The sequence below is a fragment of the Mus caroli genome, unplaced genomic scaffold, assembly GCF_978045245.1.
Source record: "Mus caroli unplaced genomic scaffold, Mus_caroli_1 scaffold_5, whole genome shotgun sequence".
In the NCBI taxonomy this organism is placed as follows: Eukaryota; Metazoa; Chordata; class Mammalia; order Rodentia; family Muridae; genus Mus; species Mus caroli.
The window spans coordinates 84,713,722-84,732,086 of NW_028227260.1; the positions used below are offsets into that span (position 1 = coordinate 84,713,722).

At 35.2% G+C, this 18,365-nt stretch overlaps 1 protein-coding gene across 3 annotated transcripts in view; it reads right to left on the minus strand.

The window, feature by feature from the left end:
* Dmd (dystrophin) overlaps positions 1-18,365 on the minus strand; it is a 2,436,643-nt gene that overhangs the window by 690,411 nt on the left and 1,727,867 nt on the right. For all 3 annotated transcript variants that reach the window (XM_085838134.1, XM_085838135.1, XM_029473188.1), the window contains exon 52: positions 13,976-14,093. In XM_085838134.1, the coding sequence (XP_085694260.1) occupies positions 13,976-14,093 (118 nt within the window). The remainder of the gene's footprint in view (positions 1-13,975; positions 14,094-18,365) is intronic.

Sequence of the window (18,365 nt, forward strand, 5' to 3'; positions counted from 1 at the left end):
TATGCCCCAGTACAGAGGAATGCCAGGGCCAGAAAGTGGGTGGGTAGGGGAGCACGGCTGGGGGGGGGGAGAGTATAGGGGACTTTTGGGATAGCATTTGAAATGTAAATAAAGAAAATATCTAATAAAAAATAAAAATAAAAAAATAGAATCATCCTAAAAAAATTAGTGAAAGAAAGGAAAGTTTAACTCTTCACTTTCATTTTCCAGGGCCAGAATTAATTTTTATAAAGCATGATTGGGGTTGGCATGTGTCAGAGATAGAAGTTGCCCTTACTTTATTCAATCTATATATCATGTTGTTTTTACCTGTGAGAGTGCTTTACATCTGTGCAATATATTTCAACTTGCATATACACTTTCTTTACAGTTTTAAACAGTATATTTTTATTTAAAATAACATTTCAATTCTAGATTTTGATTATATATTTAACTCTAATTTTACCTATGTATATCCTCAGTAACTCTTTATATACAAGTTGTCAGATAGAAACCTAACATTTCGAAAATGGAATAAAAGCCAGTTTTTTCTATTAAAATTAGGACTAAAATGATGATGGATAATATTATCCATGTAACAAAGGTAGAGGGCTGATTGAATCTGTAGCAACTGGGGAAATTTCTTAAAGTGGTAGTGGTCCAAAGCATTATTAATATATGAAAATTTCTCATGGATATTTCTCATGGTATATTAAGAGGCACTATAATTTTTCAACAGAAATTGAAATCTTTGTAGAGACACACATCTGCAAAGCACTAGTTTATATTTTGTAGTGGCTATTCCTGGTTGTCAACTTGACTTTATTTAGAATGAACTACAATCCCGAATTGGAAGGCTCACCAGTCACCTTTATCTGGAGGCTGGGATATAGAAGTTTCTGATCTGGATCTTGGTATGGAGATCTTGAGGCATAGTGGCTATGGATTCCAGAAGATTAAATCTCTGAGTTCAACGTCATCTGGGATTAAAGGTGTGGTGGAACACACCTTTAATCTGGGCTACACCTTCTGCTGGAGACAATATAAGGACATTGGAAGAAGGGAGTCTTGCTCTTGCTCCTTTGCCTGCTTGCTGTGTGAGACTGAGTAACTGCTAGATCCTTGGACTTCCATTCACAGCTGCACCTGAACCATTGTTGGGAATCGGGCTGCAGACTGTAAGTCATCAATAAATTCCTTTACTATATAGCGACTATCCATAAGTTCTGTGACTCTAGAGAACCCTGACTAATACATATTTATATTAAGGTACTTGAATTTTATTTTTGCGGTGGAACAGAGAAGTAAGATGAGTCTCTTCGTCTCTCTGTCTCTATGTCTTTCTATCTATCTCATGTGTATGTGCATACACATGTCTACATGTTTGTGTATCTTCTATGTGTCTTTTTGTCTATGTTATAAGTGGGGAGTGGATTGCTGTGAAGAGTCTAATAGGAATACTAGGAAATCAGTATGTGCCCTTTTGTCTTTGATATCAAGTGAGGTAAGTGGTTTATTTCTCTATATTTTAAAGTTGGTTAAGGTTATCTACCTTTTCTATAACACCAGTTTATTATTGTTTGTTAAATTTGTTAGTCATCATCAAGCACTGTAATCTATAATTAGATTTTGAAGGATGCACCATGAGAAAATTATCATCACTCTTATAAGATTACAATGTTATAAGAATTAAAACCTCCTATTTCTTCTTTCAAATGGTTTTGAATTAAGTGTTTTATCTTTTTAGTTTGTGCAGATGGGTCAAACCCAGGAAGGAAGAACCTTTAAGGTAAAGTAGCAAAATCTAGTTGCTGGGTGTGCATATTTGAGAACTAGACACTAGATCTATGAGGACACTACTGCCTGATAGGAATATTACCAATGAGGCTCTTCCTGAAATGATTTGTATCATTTTTTTCTTGAAAATAATCACATAATAATGAGGTATATTAACTTGAGAGACCATAAATTCTGTATAACATAAGCTACTTTTATCTTTGATTATATCTATATAATTAAATCTTAACTGGTATGAATCATAAAGGTATTAAAATAACAACTCATCAAGAATTCGATTAAGTGGTAACAGGGACATCCAGATCTGCCTGCATCTCCAGAGGCCAGTTGGTACCAGGGACATACAGGTTAGGACTCTACCATATTTCCTTTGCCCACCATGTCTCCTTAGGCACGCCGAACTGCACCTTGTCCCTTGCACTTCATTTCTAGTACATAAGACTGCCTGCATTCCCAGGGAGGCCTGCCAATGCCAGGAACAAACAGCAGGAGGGAACTGGGCAGGAGAGGGGTTGGGGAGCTGAATAGGAGGGACTGGGTATGGAGAAGACTAAACTGGATTAACTGCAGGGAGTTCTAAGAAGGATTAAGTGTAAGAGAGATCTAGGATTGGTAAAGGGGAGCTCTCTGGACCGAATTAGAAACCCAGAACAAGGGAAACTTCCAGGAACTTATGAGGGTAAACTTAACTAAGACTCCTAACAATAGGGAACAAGGATCCTGAAATGGCCACTTCTTATAACCAGAAAACACTTCTAATGGAAAGATGGGGATATGAACTCACCCACAAAACCTTTAACCCACAATTTTTCCTGCCTAAAAGATGTTCAGGGATAATGACGGAGCAGAATTTGAGGGAATGGACAACCAATTACTAGCACAAGTTGAGAGGCATGCCAAAAGAGAGACCACCCTTGACACTATTAAAGATATTCTGCTATACTTGCAGACAAAAACCTAGTATAATTGTAATCTTAGATGCTTCACCCAGCAACTGATGGAAACAGATGGAGAGACCCATGACCAGACCTTAGGTGGGTCTCTGGAAATCTTGTGGAAGGGGAGGAGGAAAGAATGAAAGAGCCAGAAAGTTCAAGAACACCACAAGTAATCCTACAGAATCAAATAACATGGGCCCATAGAGGCCCGTAGAAACAGAACCACTAACCAGAGAGCATGCATGGGATAGACCTAGGCCCCCTACACATATGTAACAGATGTACATGTTGGTCTTCATATGGGACCCCTAACAACTGGATCAGAGGCTGTCTCTGACTCTGTTGCTTGATTTTGTATCCCTTTCCCATAGCTGGGCTGCCTTGTCTAGGCTCAATAGGAGAAAATGTGCCTGGACCTGCTGCAACTTGCTATGTCAAGATGGGTTGATAACGATGGGATGACTCCCCTTCTCTGAGGAGAAATGGAGGAGAGAAAAGGAGAGGTGTTGTGAGAAGAAGAGACAGAGGAGAGGAGGGAGGTGAAGCTGTAATCGGTATGTAAATATATGAATTAATATAAAGAAGCATTAGAATGATGAAGGATAGGGTATTAGAGTCCAGAAATCCCTGATCAATGGTAACTAAGTGACATTCAACATTTTTGGCTTTGGACCAAGAAATGCTTTTTAAATCATGCCATTCTATGTCTTGGTAAGTTTCCTAAAATTTATTTCTAATATTCTCTAAATGTTTTCTCAGAATATAGGAACATTCAAGTCCATTTTAATCAACCACCAGTTAGGTACAAATTAGCTTCAAAATCAATGTAAAGACATGTTGTAAAAATATCCATCTGCAGAGAGATGGTTTCCTCTTTTATGTACCCCCTCTCTCTTAAAAGTTATTAAGGAAGAGTCTGCTGCCATGGAAACACTCAATTTGGCACCATCTGTATTCAAAATTCAGTTGCTGAAAACCTTCAGCCAATCTCCAGTTTTTAATTGGCAGACCTTCCCAGAATGCTTTACAAATATCTCTTATTTAAAGCCACAGCATAAAGCATAGCACATTGTAAAACATCATGAAGCCTCACAACGCAAAGTTCACCCCATTACATTAAGATCACACCTGTAAATCAGCAAAAAAATCAGGCTTTCTGATAATTACTTGGCATGTGCTTATGACCCAGTATTTATTGCCAAATTGTTTTTTTTTCTGCCAGAACAGTACCTCCCCTCTTTCCTTCTCTTAAAAGTGATTTAAGTATTCACAAGATGCTGAAATGATACCTCCATGGAAATCTTTATTGAAATGTGCAGTTAAAAATGACAGACACACAGAAGAAATGGTTAAGAATGTGTATTTCAGACAAGGCACACTGGAGTCACACATAAATTGAAATATCCACCTGGAATTTAACTTATCCTTTCTACATCACATTTCCCCTATTCTTAAAGTATGTATTATTAGGATTGCAATGTTTTGGGCAATATGCATTCATCACATATACTTATAATGATATATCATATCTGTCACTGTATATGTTATTGAAGAATAATTTTCTGGAATGTCAACTGTTTATAATTTATATTGTGAAAATTCTTGAGAGCTAAATACTTAATCATTAAATATTAATTCGAAAGATGGCCTATTCGGCCATCACTGGAAAGAGAGGCCCATTGGACTTGCAAACTTTCTATGCCCCAATATAGGGGAATGCCAGGGCCAAAAGAATGGGAATGGGTGGGTAGGGAAGTGGGGGGCGCTATGGGGGACTTTTGGGATAGCATTGGAAATGTAATTGAGGAAAATATGTAATAAAAAATTAAAAAAAATAAAGTTGCTTTTATAAAAAAAAAAGAAAAAAAGAATTATTTGAAATATTCTTTTCTTTTTTTCTTAGATATTTTCTTTATATACATTTCAAATGCTATCCCAAAAATGAAATAACTTCTTCTTGGAGGGGAATAAATAGATTTAAGTAAGAAATGCCAAAAAAAATGTTGCACAGCTATATGTCCAATCCTGGTATTTTCATGTGATAGATACATTACATGCCATTCGTCTAATTCTTGATGGTATCTACCAATTTATCACATTATAACTGTCTCATGGAAGTATACTTTAAGATAATAGATAATTTACTCCCAGATCTGTACAACATAGCAAGCTTCCTCTACTATCATTGCCATCTTACTTAGCAGTCAGGTTTCTTCCATAATCCCTCATAATTCCAGCTATACAACTTACTGTCTTTAGGTCACACAAGTTCTCAAACTCTCATATCACTCACAAGAATTTTTTTTTTTTAGATTGTAGATTGTCTTAGTCAGGGTTTCTATTCCTGCACAAAACATCATGACCAAGGAGCAAGTTGGGGAGGAAGTTTTATTCAGCTTACCCTTCCACATTACCAAAGGAAGTAAGGAAATGAACTCACACAGGGCAGGAACCAGGGGGCAGGAAATGATGCAGAGGCCACGGAGGTAAAGGTGAGCTGCTTACTGGCTTGCTTTCCCTGGCTTGCCTCACCTTGCTTTCTTATAGAACCCAGGACTACTAGCCCAGGGATGATACCACCCATAGTGGGCTGGGTCCTCCCACCTTTGATCACTAATTGAGAAATGCCTTACAGCTGGATTTCATGGAGGCGTTTCCTCAAGGGATGCTCCTTTCTCTGTGATAACTCCGGTTTGTGTCAAGTTGATACACAAAACCAGCCAGTACACAGATTATTCTAATTTATTCATGTATTCTATTTCAGTGACAATTGATTATAATATATTGGATTTGTTAATACTTTATTATATTGCATTTCTGTGAATAGTGATATGAATCTTTTTATAGATTTATTTTTTAAAAATCTAAAAGTGCATAAATTTTATGAAAATTAGTAAGGATTTACTACCTTAATTTCTTCCTCTTTGTTTAACTTTCCTGTTGTATGGGTAAATTTCATGTCACTTTTTGGCCATCATAAACTAATACAAAGTCCTGATATAATTTTAAGATATTAAAATTGGATTGGTTATTCCAAAACTTTAACACATTAAACTTAATTCACATATAATATCTTTCCCATACATAAAAAAGTATTTAAGTAAGCATGTACCTTCACACCTTGAGTGGTAATGTATTTCTGGATTACATTCTTCCACTCTGACTTCCCAGCCTTTTACTGTATTCACCAGCTGTTATTTATTTGTTTGTTTGTTTGTTTTTGGCTTGTTGATATTTTAATGCAATATTTTTATCAATTCTTTGAGAATTTTATACATGTATGTTACATGTCCCCTTCTTCTTTACTCCTCTTAGACCTGCCACTACCTCTTTCTTCCTCTCAACTTTTTCTCTTTTAAAAATGTATGTATGTGCTTATTTTATATCCCAATTACTGCCCCTCTTGGTTACCACCTCACAGAGTCCCTCTGCCATGTCCCCTCCCCTTCTCAAGTCTCTACAGGGTTAGACTCATCGTCTCCTACTGAGTACAGACAAGGCAGCCCTGTTGGAGAACAGGGTCCCCTTTTCCCTTCTCAATAAAGAAATTAACCCACAAAGTTTGTATCTGAGATAAAGTCTCATGTAGCCCAGCCTGACTTGGAACATGCTATGTAGGTGAGGACGGTCTGAAGCTTCTGATCATACTGCCTCATCCTCCTAAGTGCTGGGACTGCAAGACTTTCCACCACAACTAGTTTTCCTGTGATGCTTGGACAGAGCCCACCACCAACTGAGCTGTATCCCCAAAACCTTCTTTTCTGCATCTCAGTCATGAGGTAAATGGCTTTTTCTCTGCCATGTCCTCTACCTTGCTTCCATGCACTTACAACCTCAGCTCCAAGTAGCTGCCATTTCTTATCCCAGTCATTTTAAATTGGAGTAGCAGGAGTGACAGGAATAAAAACTATCAGATTTAACTTAGTACTGTCATTGTTAAAATATGACTGTGTTTCCAGGGCCCACCTGATGTTGCCTACACTTCACACTGAAAGCTTGTTCCTACCAGCACTATGCTCCAGATTCTGCTCCTCATTGCCTTTGGTATGTAAAATAATTAGTGGAAAATCAACTCAAACTATTCTAAATAAAATTTGTGCTCATCACTGACCAATGTTTTAGGAAATTTATGGTGAAATAAAACAGACACAATTCTTGCCCATATTAGATCAAATCTCTTTTGTCTTTGCACTTGTTTTGATTGTTGTTGCTGTCCCTCAATTTCTCTTTGTATCAAAGTTACTTTCAGTATATGCACAAGCTCTGGATTGTCAACTCCTTTACAACATGATTCACTTATACGTGTTCTTTTCCATTAGCTAAATAGTTATTATCGAATTAAGTAATTAGAAGTGAATGGATGAGTATGTAGAAAGTTGAATGAAGAAAAATACAGATTGTTTATATTTTCCTTAAATTGCACATATACTATACAAAATATTATGCTGATTTAACTTCCATACCTAATAACAAACACATAAATGGTGATAACTATCATAATTTTCTTGGGATAATATATAATTTTTACTAAAACACTTTGTACAATCTTAAATACATAATGAACACTGATGAATAAACATTTGAAGGAAAATTCTGTACTTTGTGCATAATTTTTCATAGATCTAATTTATATATTCATGCATATTGTTAAGGAAAGTTTATGACATATTTTAAAAGTATTGTACCATATCTGTGGTAATCAGTAAGATTGTATTTATTATAGTTTAATTATGCTGTATAACTTATATTATTAAACATTTGCAGATTTACACGTATATGAAAAACACTGTCACTCTCAAAAGATCTGTTCATTTTAGAAGGCTAGTTTGTACTCAGTTGCTTCTATTAACTTGAAAGTGAACTGAGAAGTTTTGAGAGAGGGTTTCATTATGTAGCCCAGGCTCTCCTCATACACTACAGCCTCAACTTCTCAAGTGCTGCTAATGTAGACCTGCACCAGTATGCCCAAGATTAAGTCTTTACCCAACATTTGATTTTTTTTTAGGTGCAGATCTTAATTTATTTGTTCTTTAAAGGAAAGTAATTCATATAGGTTTTCTGATACTTATATGGGAGAGTTGGAACAATCACTGTTGTATGTATGCGAGAATTATTTTTCTTTTTTTTAAAGAATAAATTTTTATTAATAATTTTATTCATTTACATTTCAAGTGATATCCCCCTTCCCAGTTACCGATCCACAAACTACCCATCCCATTTCCCCTCTCCCTGTCCCCTTTGTCTCTATGAGGATGTTCTTCCACCCACTCACCCACTCCTGCCTCACTGCTCTAGCATCTCCCCTATGCTTTTCTTTTTTTTTTTAATTAGATATTTTCTTTATTTACATTTCAAATGTTATCCCCTTTCCTAGTTTCCTCTCTGAAAATCCCCTATCCTCTCCCTTCTCCCCCCTGCTCCCCAACCCACCCACTCCTATTCCTGGTCCTGGCATTCTCCTATACTGGGGCATAGAATCTTCACAGGACCAAGGGCCTTTCCTCCCATTGATGACTGACTAGGCCATCCTCTGCTACATATGCAGATAAAGTCATGAGTCCCGCCATGTGTTTTCTTTGATTGGTGGTATAGTTCCAAGGAGCTCTAAGGGTACTGGTTAGTCCATATTGATGTTCCTCCTATTGGGCTTCAGTCCCCTTCAGCCCCTTGGGTAATATTTTTCTAATTCAATTTAATCATTTGTGAGCACAATTTCATGCCACTTTACTGTTAGCATAGTATGCTATTTTACTATGAAATATAATTTTACATGAAAGAACTGTTCTAATTATTTTAGCATAAAAATAGGCTAAATTCTTTACTAGTTTTTATTTCAAAAATTGACTAAAGATTTAAACAGAAAGTTCTCATAATAATAAATAAAACTGGGTAAGAAAGGTCTTTTTAAAAACTGGTCAATTAAGGAAGTGCAAATTAAAAATGACTGTGAGATTTCATATTACTTCAATCGGAACATCCAAGATCACAATACAAACCTGACAACACCACATGGGTGTGGAGGAAGGGAACACTTATTCACTGTTGGGAGAATGGCAAACTGGAGCAGCCACTATGGAAAGCAAATCTTCCATAGAACCCTTTGCAAAAGCCCAAGAGACTCAACATCCTACTTGACAAATAACATGATTGGCCATGTTTACTGATGCCCTCTTTGCAGTAAGTAGGAAGTGGAAACAGCCGAAATGCCCTTAAATCAATGAATGAAAAATGTCAATTCGGTATGTATACACAGTGGAGTACTATTCAGTTATAAAGAAAGGGAAAATCATGAGGTTTTTCAGGTAAAAAAAAAATGTAACTAGAAAATATACCAAGGTAAGCAATGTATACACGCACATAAACAACACACACACACACACTACACACACTATACACAATACACACACACACAAACACACACACACACACACACAGAGAGAGAGAGAGAGATAGAGAGAGAGCAGGTATGCAAGTTCTCCCACATTGGATTTGAATAAACTAATTTTAAAAATATCTTCTTTGTTTGTAGTACTCAACTACATCAATTTTGGTTTAGAATTAAAAGCTGGTATTCAATAGATTACATCTGTAGTGTATAGTTGTATAAAACATCTAGTCTATAGGACTGACTATTGAATTACAATCTAAGTTCTACATTCATGATGCAGACACATTATAGAATCTCTATATTAAAACAATTTAAAGTTGATTTCTGGTGAATCATTACGGAACTGTGGTAGGCAAAAATGATATTATATGCATTGTTAGAAGCAGGTACACTCAACGAAAGAAATAAAATCTTTCATTGAAAACATAAACTATTATGTACATTCTCAATACATTTGATTTTAGTGAATATAAAGGATCAGAAGTTGATAATTTATAAAGTATATTAGTAATATTTTATTATGTATATATAAATATATCATTTGTGACCATGTATACAAGAATATTACATATTAAATTATTTACCAAGTCAGAGACAAGACTTAAACAAAATCTGGTTTTACATTCAATTTTGACAATGTTACAGCATTCCTAGTATGAAATTTAAAAAACGTGTGTATATGTGTGTGTGTGTGTGTATGAGAGAGAGACAGAGATAGACAGAGATAGACAGAAAGAAAGAGACAGAAACACATACAGAGAGACATAGAGACAGAGTCAGAGAGACAGACATAGATATAGACAGGGAAGAGAAATGTAATAATATGCTATGATAAACTATATCTTATATTCTAAGACTAGAACTTTTCCTGGGATGAGTTTAGATACTTTGAGGTCACTTAATATTGCTCTCCTGCTGTGTACTCACCCTGTTTGTTTAACCTGCCTTTAAGAGAAAAATGGTAACAGCCATTATTACTTAACTTGGATATAATCAATGTTATAAAATCGAGTAATACATAGTTGTAATCTTAATTTATATATTCTTCCATTCCTATTCTCCTGACCCAGAGAGCAATGTATGTTGAGTATGAATGATAACCATTTACTGGAAATAGCAAACACAGTAAAAAGCAACATTATAGAATGATTACCCACCATATATATTGGACATAGTGTAGGTATATTGTTTGATAGTATTTGCTTGTTTGTTATCTGGCTCAGCAACATACTCCTATGTAAATCTCTGTTTAAAGTTTCAGTAAAGTATCCCATTCCCTTCATGTAATGCTTTCTGTTTAATTCAGCAATATAAAGAGCAAGGTCCTTTGTTAGAGACATACAAAGAGATAGGAGCAGACAGATATACAAGACAGAATTCAGGTAGGCACAGATGCAGGCTCATACAATAGAGAGATGGAAGATACAGGGAAATAGAAGTAGAGAATTTAAATCTGGGCTTGCTCTTGGATAAATTATACCAATGGGAAGCTTCTTAATTTTCTTTATTTAATGCAGCACCTAAATATTAATGATGATTCTGAGTTTATCATTAATGTGTTGAAACCAACACAGAGAGAATTGCAGTGTTTGTCTGGATCTTAATGTTCCTTCAGTAGTCTCATGAGCAGTTGTATTGTCATGATAAGCAATTAGATGTAAGTCAAACTAACATACATGTAACAATTATATGAATCTGGAATCTCCTTTTGTTAGCACACCCCTCTCTCTCTACCTTATATGTTGTGAATCATTGGTTTACTTGGGTATGAAATTCTTTACATTTCCTTAACTACCACATCTATTCTAGCATAAATAACATTAAAATCAGTTATGGGAGGAGATAGAGGAGATGTACAGAAGGCCAGGAAATTGAACAGAGGTATGTAGCAATGGGGGATGGGAATCTGGGGATAGCAATCAGAAAGTACTAGTGTCAGGAAAGCAAGAGCCTCCCAGGACCCTACAGGGGTGACATTTGCTGAAATACCCACAAAGGGGAGGTGCAACCTGTTGAGACCATATCCAGAGGTTAGGCATGGCCTCCCAGTTGAAGGATGGAGCCACCCACTCATCTCCAAAATTTTATCCCAGAATTACTACTGTCTAAAGGAAATACAGGGACAAAGAGTGGAGCAGAGACTGAAGGAAAGGACATCCAAAGACTGCCCCACCCGGGGATCTAACTAACCAATTTATTTTTTCTATATAAGCTTTTTCATGGTTTTCAAGCAGTCTTCACTGTTAAGTGTTCTGACTTGCTGCTATTTTGGTGGTGAGATAAACAAACACCTACTAAAAGTTCATTAAATTCTCTCTAAATGTGTATTCAAATAATCCAAACAGGTTCTAATTAAATAGCACTAGCTAACACTCACTGAGGTTTCATCAAGATTCTGCCCTAAGCATTCCAAATGCTATCTCATGTAACTCTCCAAAACCTTAAGGCTGATATAAGTAATTCTCTTTTATAGAAAAGGAAACGAGGTTAGAAATTTATAGAGATTAGTCTTTTTATCCAAGGTCACAGGGCTAAATGGCCAATCCAGGCAGCTTGCTGTCAAAAACTTGTATGTGCTTTTTTTATATGGCTTCAGAATGGTGGGAATTATAGAAGAAAAGGGTACAAAAGCAAGGCCCTACAATACAAATGATAGAGGACTAACATTGGACAGAATTATTTGTGAATAAACTGAATAATAAAAATAAAGCAGATTATTTCCATATCCTCTGCACTGCTATGCAAGGTATTATGGTATTGTGCTTTGCAATATTAATGGGTATGAGCAAGAGTTTTGCATAATTCAGATACCTCTAGGGAAGCAACTTCAAATCATTCTTATTTTATGTGTTTTTGGTCCCTTGATCCAGTCCTTCTGAAGAAGAAAATGACCACGAAGGATAGACAAATTCAGCAGTGAAAGGATTGGAGAAAACTAAGCAATCTGAACACCAGAAAGCAGCATGTGCTATGTCTCATCTGGAGGTACTGAGAAAAAAATTTACTCTAGCACTTACAGTAAAATATGAGTATAACCTATATGATTACCTAGAAACAATAGATATCAAGAAAATTGGTTTGTATAATAAATCATATAGCTATTTTGTAGACCTAATTATTTCAGGCCTATTAGTACTAGTGAGGAAAATGCTTAGTCACTGGGCTTGCTCATGATACAATAATACACACACACACACACACACACACACACATATCTATCTATCTATCTATCTATCTATCTATATATATATATATATATATATATATTAAAATGTTCAAAGTTATGAGCTGAGGTTTACCAAGTAGTGAAATATTTCAACATAGTATCACACATGTATTAAATATTTTTCTCTTAAATGGTTCTTTAAAAAAAAACATAACCCCTAGAATGGATATATATACATACATATGGCAATAAAAAGGAACATCAAAGCCATTAATGGGAAAATGCAAATTTATGAACAAATATTTTTCCACTTTATCCTTGAAATCCAAATGTATATGAAGAACAATTATATTTTAAACATTAATGTGCTTTTGGAGTATTGAATTTCCATCCTATTTCATAGATTTCAAATAGGGAGATAACTTAGAGCACAGCAGGACTACAAATGGCATTGTTTAGACAAACATATCATGTCAGAATTATCCTAGTAGCAGCATTAGGAACGTTATGAATGTTAAGATTCCAGCTTATGCTTTAGTAACCAGCATGATATGTTTCTACAGAATACATAAATTAGAATTGGTTCCCTAATGCTGCAATTATTTATGAAGGTCTTACTCTCAAAAGAAAAAGCTTAGAAAAACAGAATTATTAAAATCACTGGAAATCAGCAGAGAAATAAAACTTGCCCTCCAGTTATGCAGTTGTAATCTACATCATGAAGAAAGGTAAAGACAATAGAGAAAACAGGATTATAAGGAATAATAGAAAATCTACATCTGATGTTGTACAGATATTATAAAATGTATTAATTCTACTTTTCTCTTAGGGAAAAGAAGTTATTTCTCATTAACAAAATAAAAATGACTAAGCGTCTCCTCATATTTGCATAACTATCTTTACCAATTTTTTTCCAGGAAAGAGACAACTCAATTACATATATAATGAAAATTCAGTATCTGAGTCACTCCCTAAGATTTACTTTTTTTCATCTGGCATACTGAAGCCTGGTAGGGCACCATCAGCTTCCACACTGGAGAAGGAAAGTTCAGATACATAAACTGAACAAACTCAGTGTTGACCATTACAATATTCTTGGCATGCTGGTTATATAAATGACATTCTGAAATATATCATAGAACAAAAGAACCTAAATTTATTTTTCTTTTTCAAAATTGTTAGTGGGAGAAACTGCTTAGTTTCTTTCCAAATCTGTTCATCTTCTTCCTTGGCTCAATATTGATACTGTTTTCACATTGTCTTTGTAGTCATGGGCTCATGTCACATGTCACAACCAACAGACTAGGCTTGAATCATGGTAAATCCTCATGAGCAATATTCATCCTGCATCTACCTATTAAATTCCTAAGCCATAGTAGACAGACATTAAAGATGGTTCAGCCCAACAACCAAGATTAGTATAGGGAGACTGGTATCTCCATGAAGGCCAACTCAAATAGATGATTGGTAAGAGGCCAATATTTCTCCACACCACATTTGCCATGAGACTACATAAACCCTACCTTCGTGAAGATTACAACTTTGTAACTCATTGAAATTCAGTTATTGCATGACTTTACATACTGGAAATGTTCTTCAGTAAAATGGCTATCATATTCAAGTATTTCCCATTTTCTATACCTTGAGCTGTTACTGAGATTTTCACGCATCTGAGCTTAATTTTTCCTGGCCCATTAAGAGACTTACTTCGATCAGTAATGATTGTTCTAGCTTCCTGATTGCTGGTTTTGTTTTTCAAATTCTGGGCAGCAGTAATGAGTTCTTCCAATTGGGGGCGTCTCTGTTCCAAATCTTGCAGTGTTGCCTGAAAGAAAAAAAAAATCTATTGTACCAGGAATTCTCCAACATTGTATTTTATTTTTTAAACCAGGCAAAAGACTTTTAGAAATAAAAATATGGTTTTTTTTGTTTTTTGTTTTGTTTTTTGTTTTTTTGTTTTTCGAGACAGGGTTTCTCTGTATAGCCCTGGATGTCCTGGAACTCACTTTGTAGACCAGGATAACAATATGAATCTCCAGTTTACAAGATTTTATAGAAAAATTACTGAATGCCAAATGTGTCTCACTCTTTGACACAAGATGATTTCCCATGAAAATCTTAGAGACTTGCTTCTGTACCTAAGAACTAACATGGAGTCATTTCTTACTATCTGGGTTCATGCAAAATCAATTTATTTAAAAATGTAATTTTGACTTATGACAGCATATTTTAAAAGCGTTAGTACATTTGTAACCTCATCAAACAGCATTATTATTAATATATATGTGTATGTATGTATATATATATATATATATATGACACAGAAAAATCCTATACATCATTTAAGATATATTATTAAATTTCTTTGTAACTGAAATTCATCACATATAGTATGATAAGTTGATACATATCAAGGACAGCAGATTCCCTTAAAGTTGCCTGACCATAAAAATCACCAAGCTTCTTTGATTCATTTCAGACCTAATGAGTTAATAAAGAACTGGTAATACTCATTTGTAACAAATTCTCTACTTCACCATATGATTATGAATGTTTGGATAGCAACACTTAAACACTAGTCCTCAGAGTCTTCCTTTATTTAAATATTTTTGTTTATATGTGATGTATGTGGTACATGTATATACATGTATGCAGATACAGTCACATATGTATGTGCACATTGAGATCATAGTGTCAGGTGTCTCAATTTCTCTCTACCTTATTACTTTGAGACAGGGAATTTATAAGAATGTACAGATCATGATTTTCGGAAAGCCTCAGTGATCCTCTTTACCCTTGGATGATGGAATCCGAGAGGATGGACTAGAAAGTCGAATGCTTTTGCAACAACACTCTTAAACACTGAGCCACCTCTCAAAGGCTCATATAAATTAAATAATAGTTTCTATTTCATAGTGTCTTTTTGTACCATACAAAATAATAAAGTCAACATTAGAAACATTTAACTTTCATCTTAATATATAAGAACTTCCTTTTATCTTCAAGAATCAGTCTCCTCTATTTGCCACCCTAGAATCTACATTCAATGGCCCAAATCTTAATAATAAGGACAAATGTGTGAAAAATTATTAACCTACTTCATTCTTGTTCTAAAACTTAATATATTTTATTTTAATTTGGTAAACAATAATTACTATTAATTAAAACCATTCTGATAGATGTTATATGTAGATTTTTATTTTTATTTTTACTTTTTTACCCTAAGTCCATAGACTATCTACTTTAAGGTTCTTGGTCATCCTAGCAGCTTTAGGTATGAGTTTTATATCATGGAGTGGGCTTTAAATCCAAACAGATATTGGTTGGTTACTCCCACAAGATTTTTGATACAATTACACTAGTATATCTAGGAAACATGATACCATTGTAGATGAGATTTGTGGCTGAGTTGGTATTTATGTTTCTTCTTTGGTAGCATGTATAGTACCTTCCAGTACCAAAGACACTACCACATAGGTATTTATATTCAGGGTGCTTTTCCTGAATTGAGGATTGTTTTACCTAACCTGGTTATTATTGTTGATGGTGGTGGTGGTGCGTGTACATTTCCATATGAACCTGAAAATTATCCTTTAAAGATCTGTGACGACTTGAAAATCTGTTGGAATTCTAATGGCTATTGCATTGGATCTCTAGATTGCTTTTGGTATGGTGGCCATTTTTAGTATATTAATGTTACTGATCTATGAACATAAGAGATCCTTCTATCTCCTGCTATCCTCTTCATTTTCTTTCTTTGGTGTTATAAAATTTTTGCCATACAAGTCTTTCCTCTGCTTGGTTTAGAGTTACTCAAAGATATTTTATATTATTTGTGGCTATGGGGAAAGATGTAGTTTCCCTGATGTCTTTTTTTTTTTTTTTAATTTACATTCGAGTCTTGTTACCCGCTTGGTCTCCCTCCCACAGACTGCCATCTCTTTCCTCTTCCCCCTTGCCTCCAAAGCAGGTACTTACACCCAATCATTGAGCTGGAGTTGGGGACACCTGGTTAGGTTGAATTAGGGGAAGGATTGAACAAGCTGAAGGGGGCAGTGTTTCCATAGGAAGACCAGCAGTCTCAACTGCTCTCAATGCACACAGAGAGAAATGCTCTAAATAAATGTACAATGTACTACCCAGACTCCAGGAAGCTCCCAGAGACAGAGCTACTAACCTGATGCTGTCTCAGTCCATTTGTCCTTTGTATGTAGGAGGGCTACTGATTTCTTTGAGTGTATCTAGCCACTTTGTGGAAGGTGTTTATCAGCTGTAGGAGTTCTCTGGTAGACTTTTGGGAGTCACTTATTCATACAATCATATCATCTGGAAATAAGGATACTTCGACTGCTTCCTTTCTGATCATTAGTTAGCCTACCTGTTTCCTTCCTCGGAGCAGCCTATGAGCTCCCAGAAAGTGCATGGATAAAACAATGAGTGAAGGGAAGGGTATTCGTAGGGAAAGATTGTGTGATCCACTGGAGAGCTGGGGATGGGGAGAAGAGAAGCTACTGCAGATAGTCTGCTACAGAGTTAGTGATGACACTGGGGGATTAGATTTGGAACAGGAAGAAGTGAAGATCTTCAGTTAGACTACCTGCTTCCCTGGCTGCAGTATATCTCTTATTTTTGTTCTCTTAATAACAGAACTAGAAATTGTCAGACTTCAAGTGCAATGCGAAAAAAATGAAAGATGAAATTTGGTAGCGAGTAATAGATCTGGACCTTGCTTATCTCTTATGCCCTTTGACTCAAAATTATTTTCTAAGGATTTTGGTTTTGGAAAGGGCAAAGCTGGATCATTCTTTCGTATTTCCTTTGTGAATAGGTAAGGGGATCAGGCTTCAGATTTAATCTCAGTGACTTCTGATAATATTAAAATAGTATGAAAAACTTGATCAAACATTGTACATTTATTTAGAGCATTTCTCTCTGCGTGCATTGAAAAATCAGAGGGGCTAGCTTTTAACAAATCTTCCACATTTGTAAGTTGTGATTGCTCAGAAGAAAAATCCAATTTTCAGGTTTCTAACTTTTATGGTTTCTTTATATAAAAGTGTGTTTGAAATATGGAACAAATTGCCAAAGACAGCTATTGAAGTAAGTAGAATAAGTAACTTGGACAGTGCTAGACAAATTTTAAAATAGGAACTATAGTTGCAGACAGATTTTATAAAACGAGATACATTCCAGTGTTAGAATGCTAAAGTTGGTAATCTGTGACACAGAGAGCTGACCTCTTCTTAACTGCAGGATTATAGTTAATAGGTTATATACTTTAAAAATGTTACCCTGAAACTACAGAGAAAGTCAAATACTCAACTCAAACTTGATAAAGAAACAAATACATGTATTCAAAAGAGAAATGTATCCATATTATTCATTCATATTAGTACATGTGTTTTCAAACTCTACATATTCGAAGGGCTCTGGATGAAGCAGTGAACAATGTATTTGTTATGGTTGCATAAATAGTGAAAGATACTTTTAATACTTGAAAAGTTTTGGATAAGAAGTAACTACTAGATTGTTTTCCTTTGATTTCATATTAGTTCACTCTCAAATGTTAATATCAGTATTTGCTTTTTACTTGCAGGTATATTACTTGATGTTTGCTCTACTTCTGTTTACTTTCGAGATCTTCAAATTCCCTTGAGAAGTGTGTTATAAAAGTAACTCCATCAACTTTCACTTGAACTTTCCCAGACTCTAAATTAATCCTGACCACAAGAAACAGCTTCTACTGCTGAAATTAGCAAGCATGTCAATTTAGGTTTAAAACAAGCCATTTTCTCCTCTGATGAGCAGAATTCATCTCAGGCTATTGTGAAACCTGTTCTCTAGTTGGGCAGTTCTCTAATTCTGCTGACAGACACATGCTTTGTAAGCACCCACAAAAATTATTAATGACATCCTTTTTAAAATCCGCGTAAAAATGGAAAGACCTTCACATCTGCAATATAGCCTGGCATTTCTAAGGAAAATCGCAAAGCTTTATTACATTCATTGGTCAAGACATACAAACTTCCATTTTAAAAAGTCTGTACAATAATGTATTTTACTGTGGAACTTAGCAGACATTACTATTCTCCCTTTA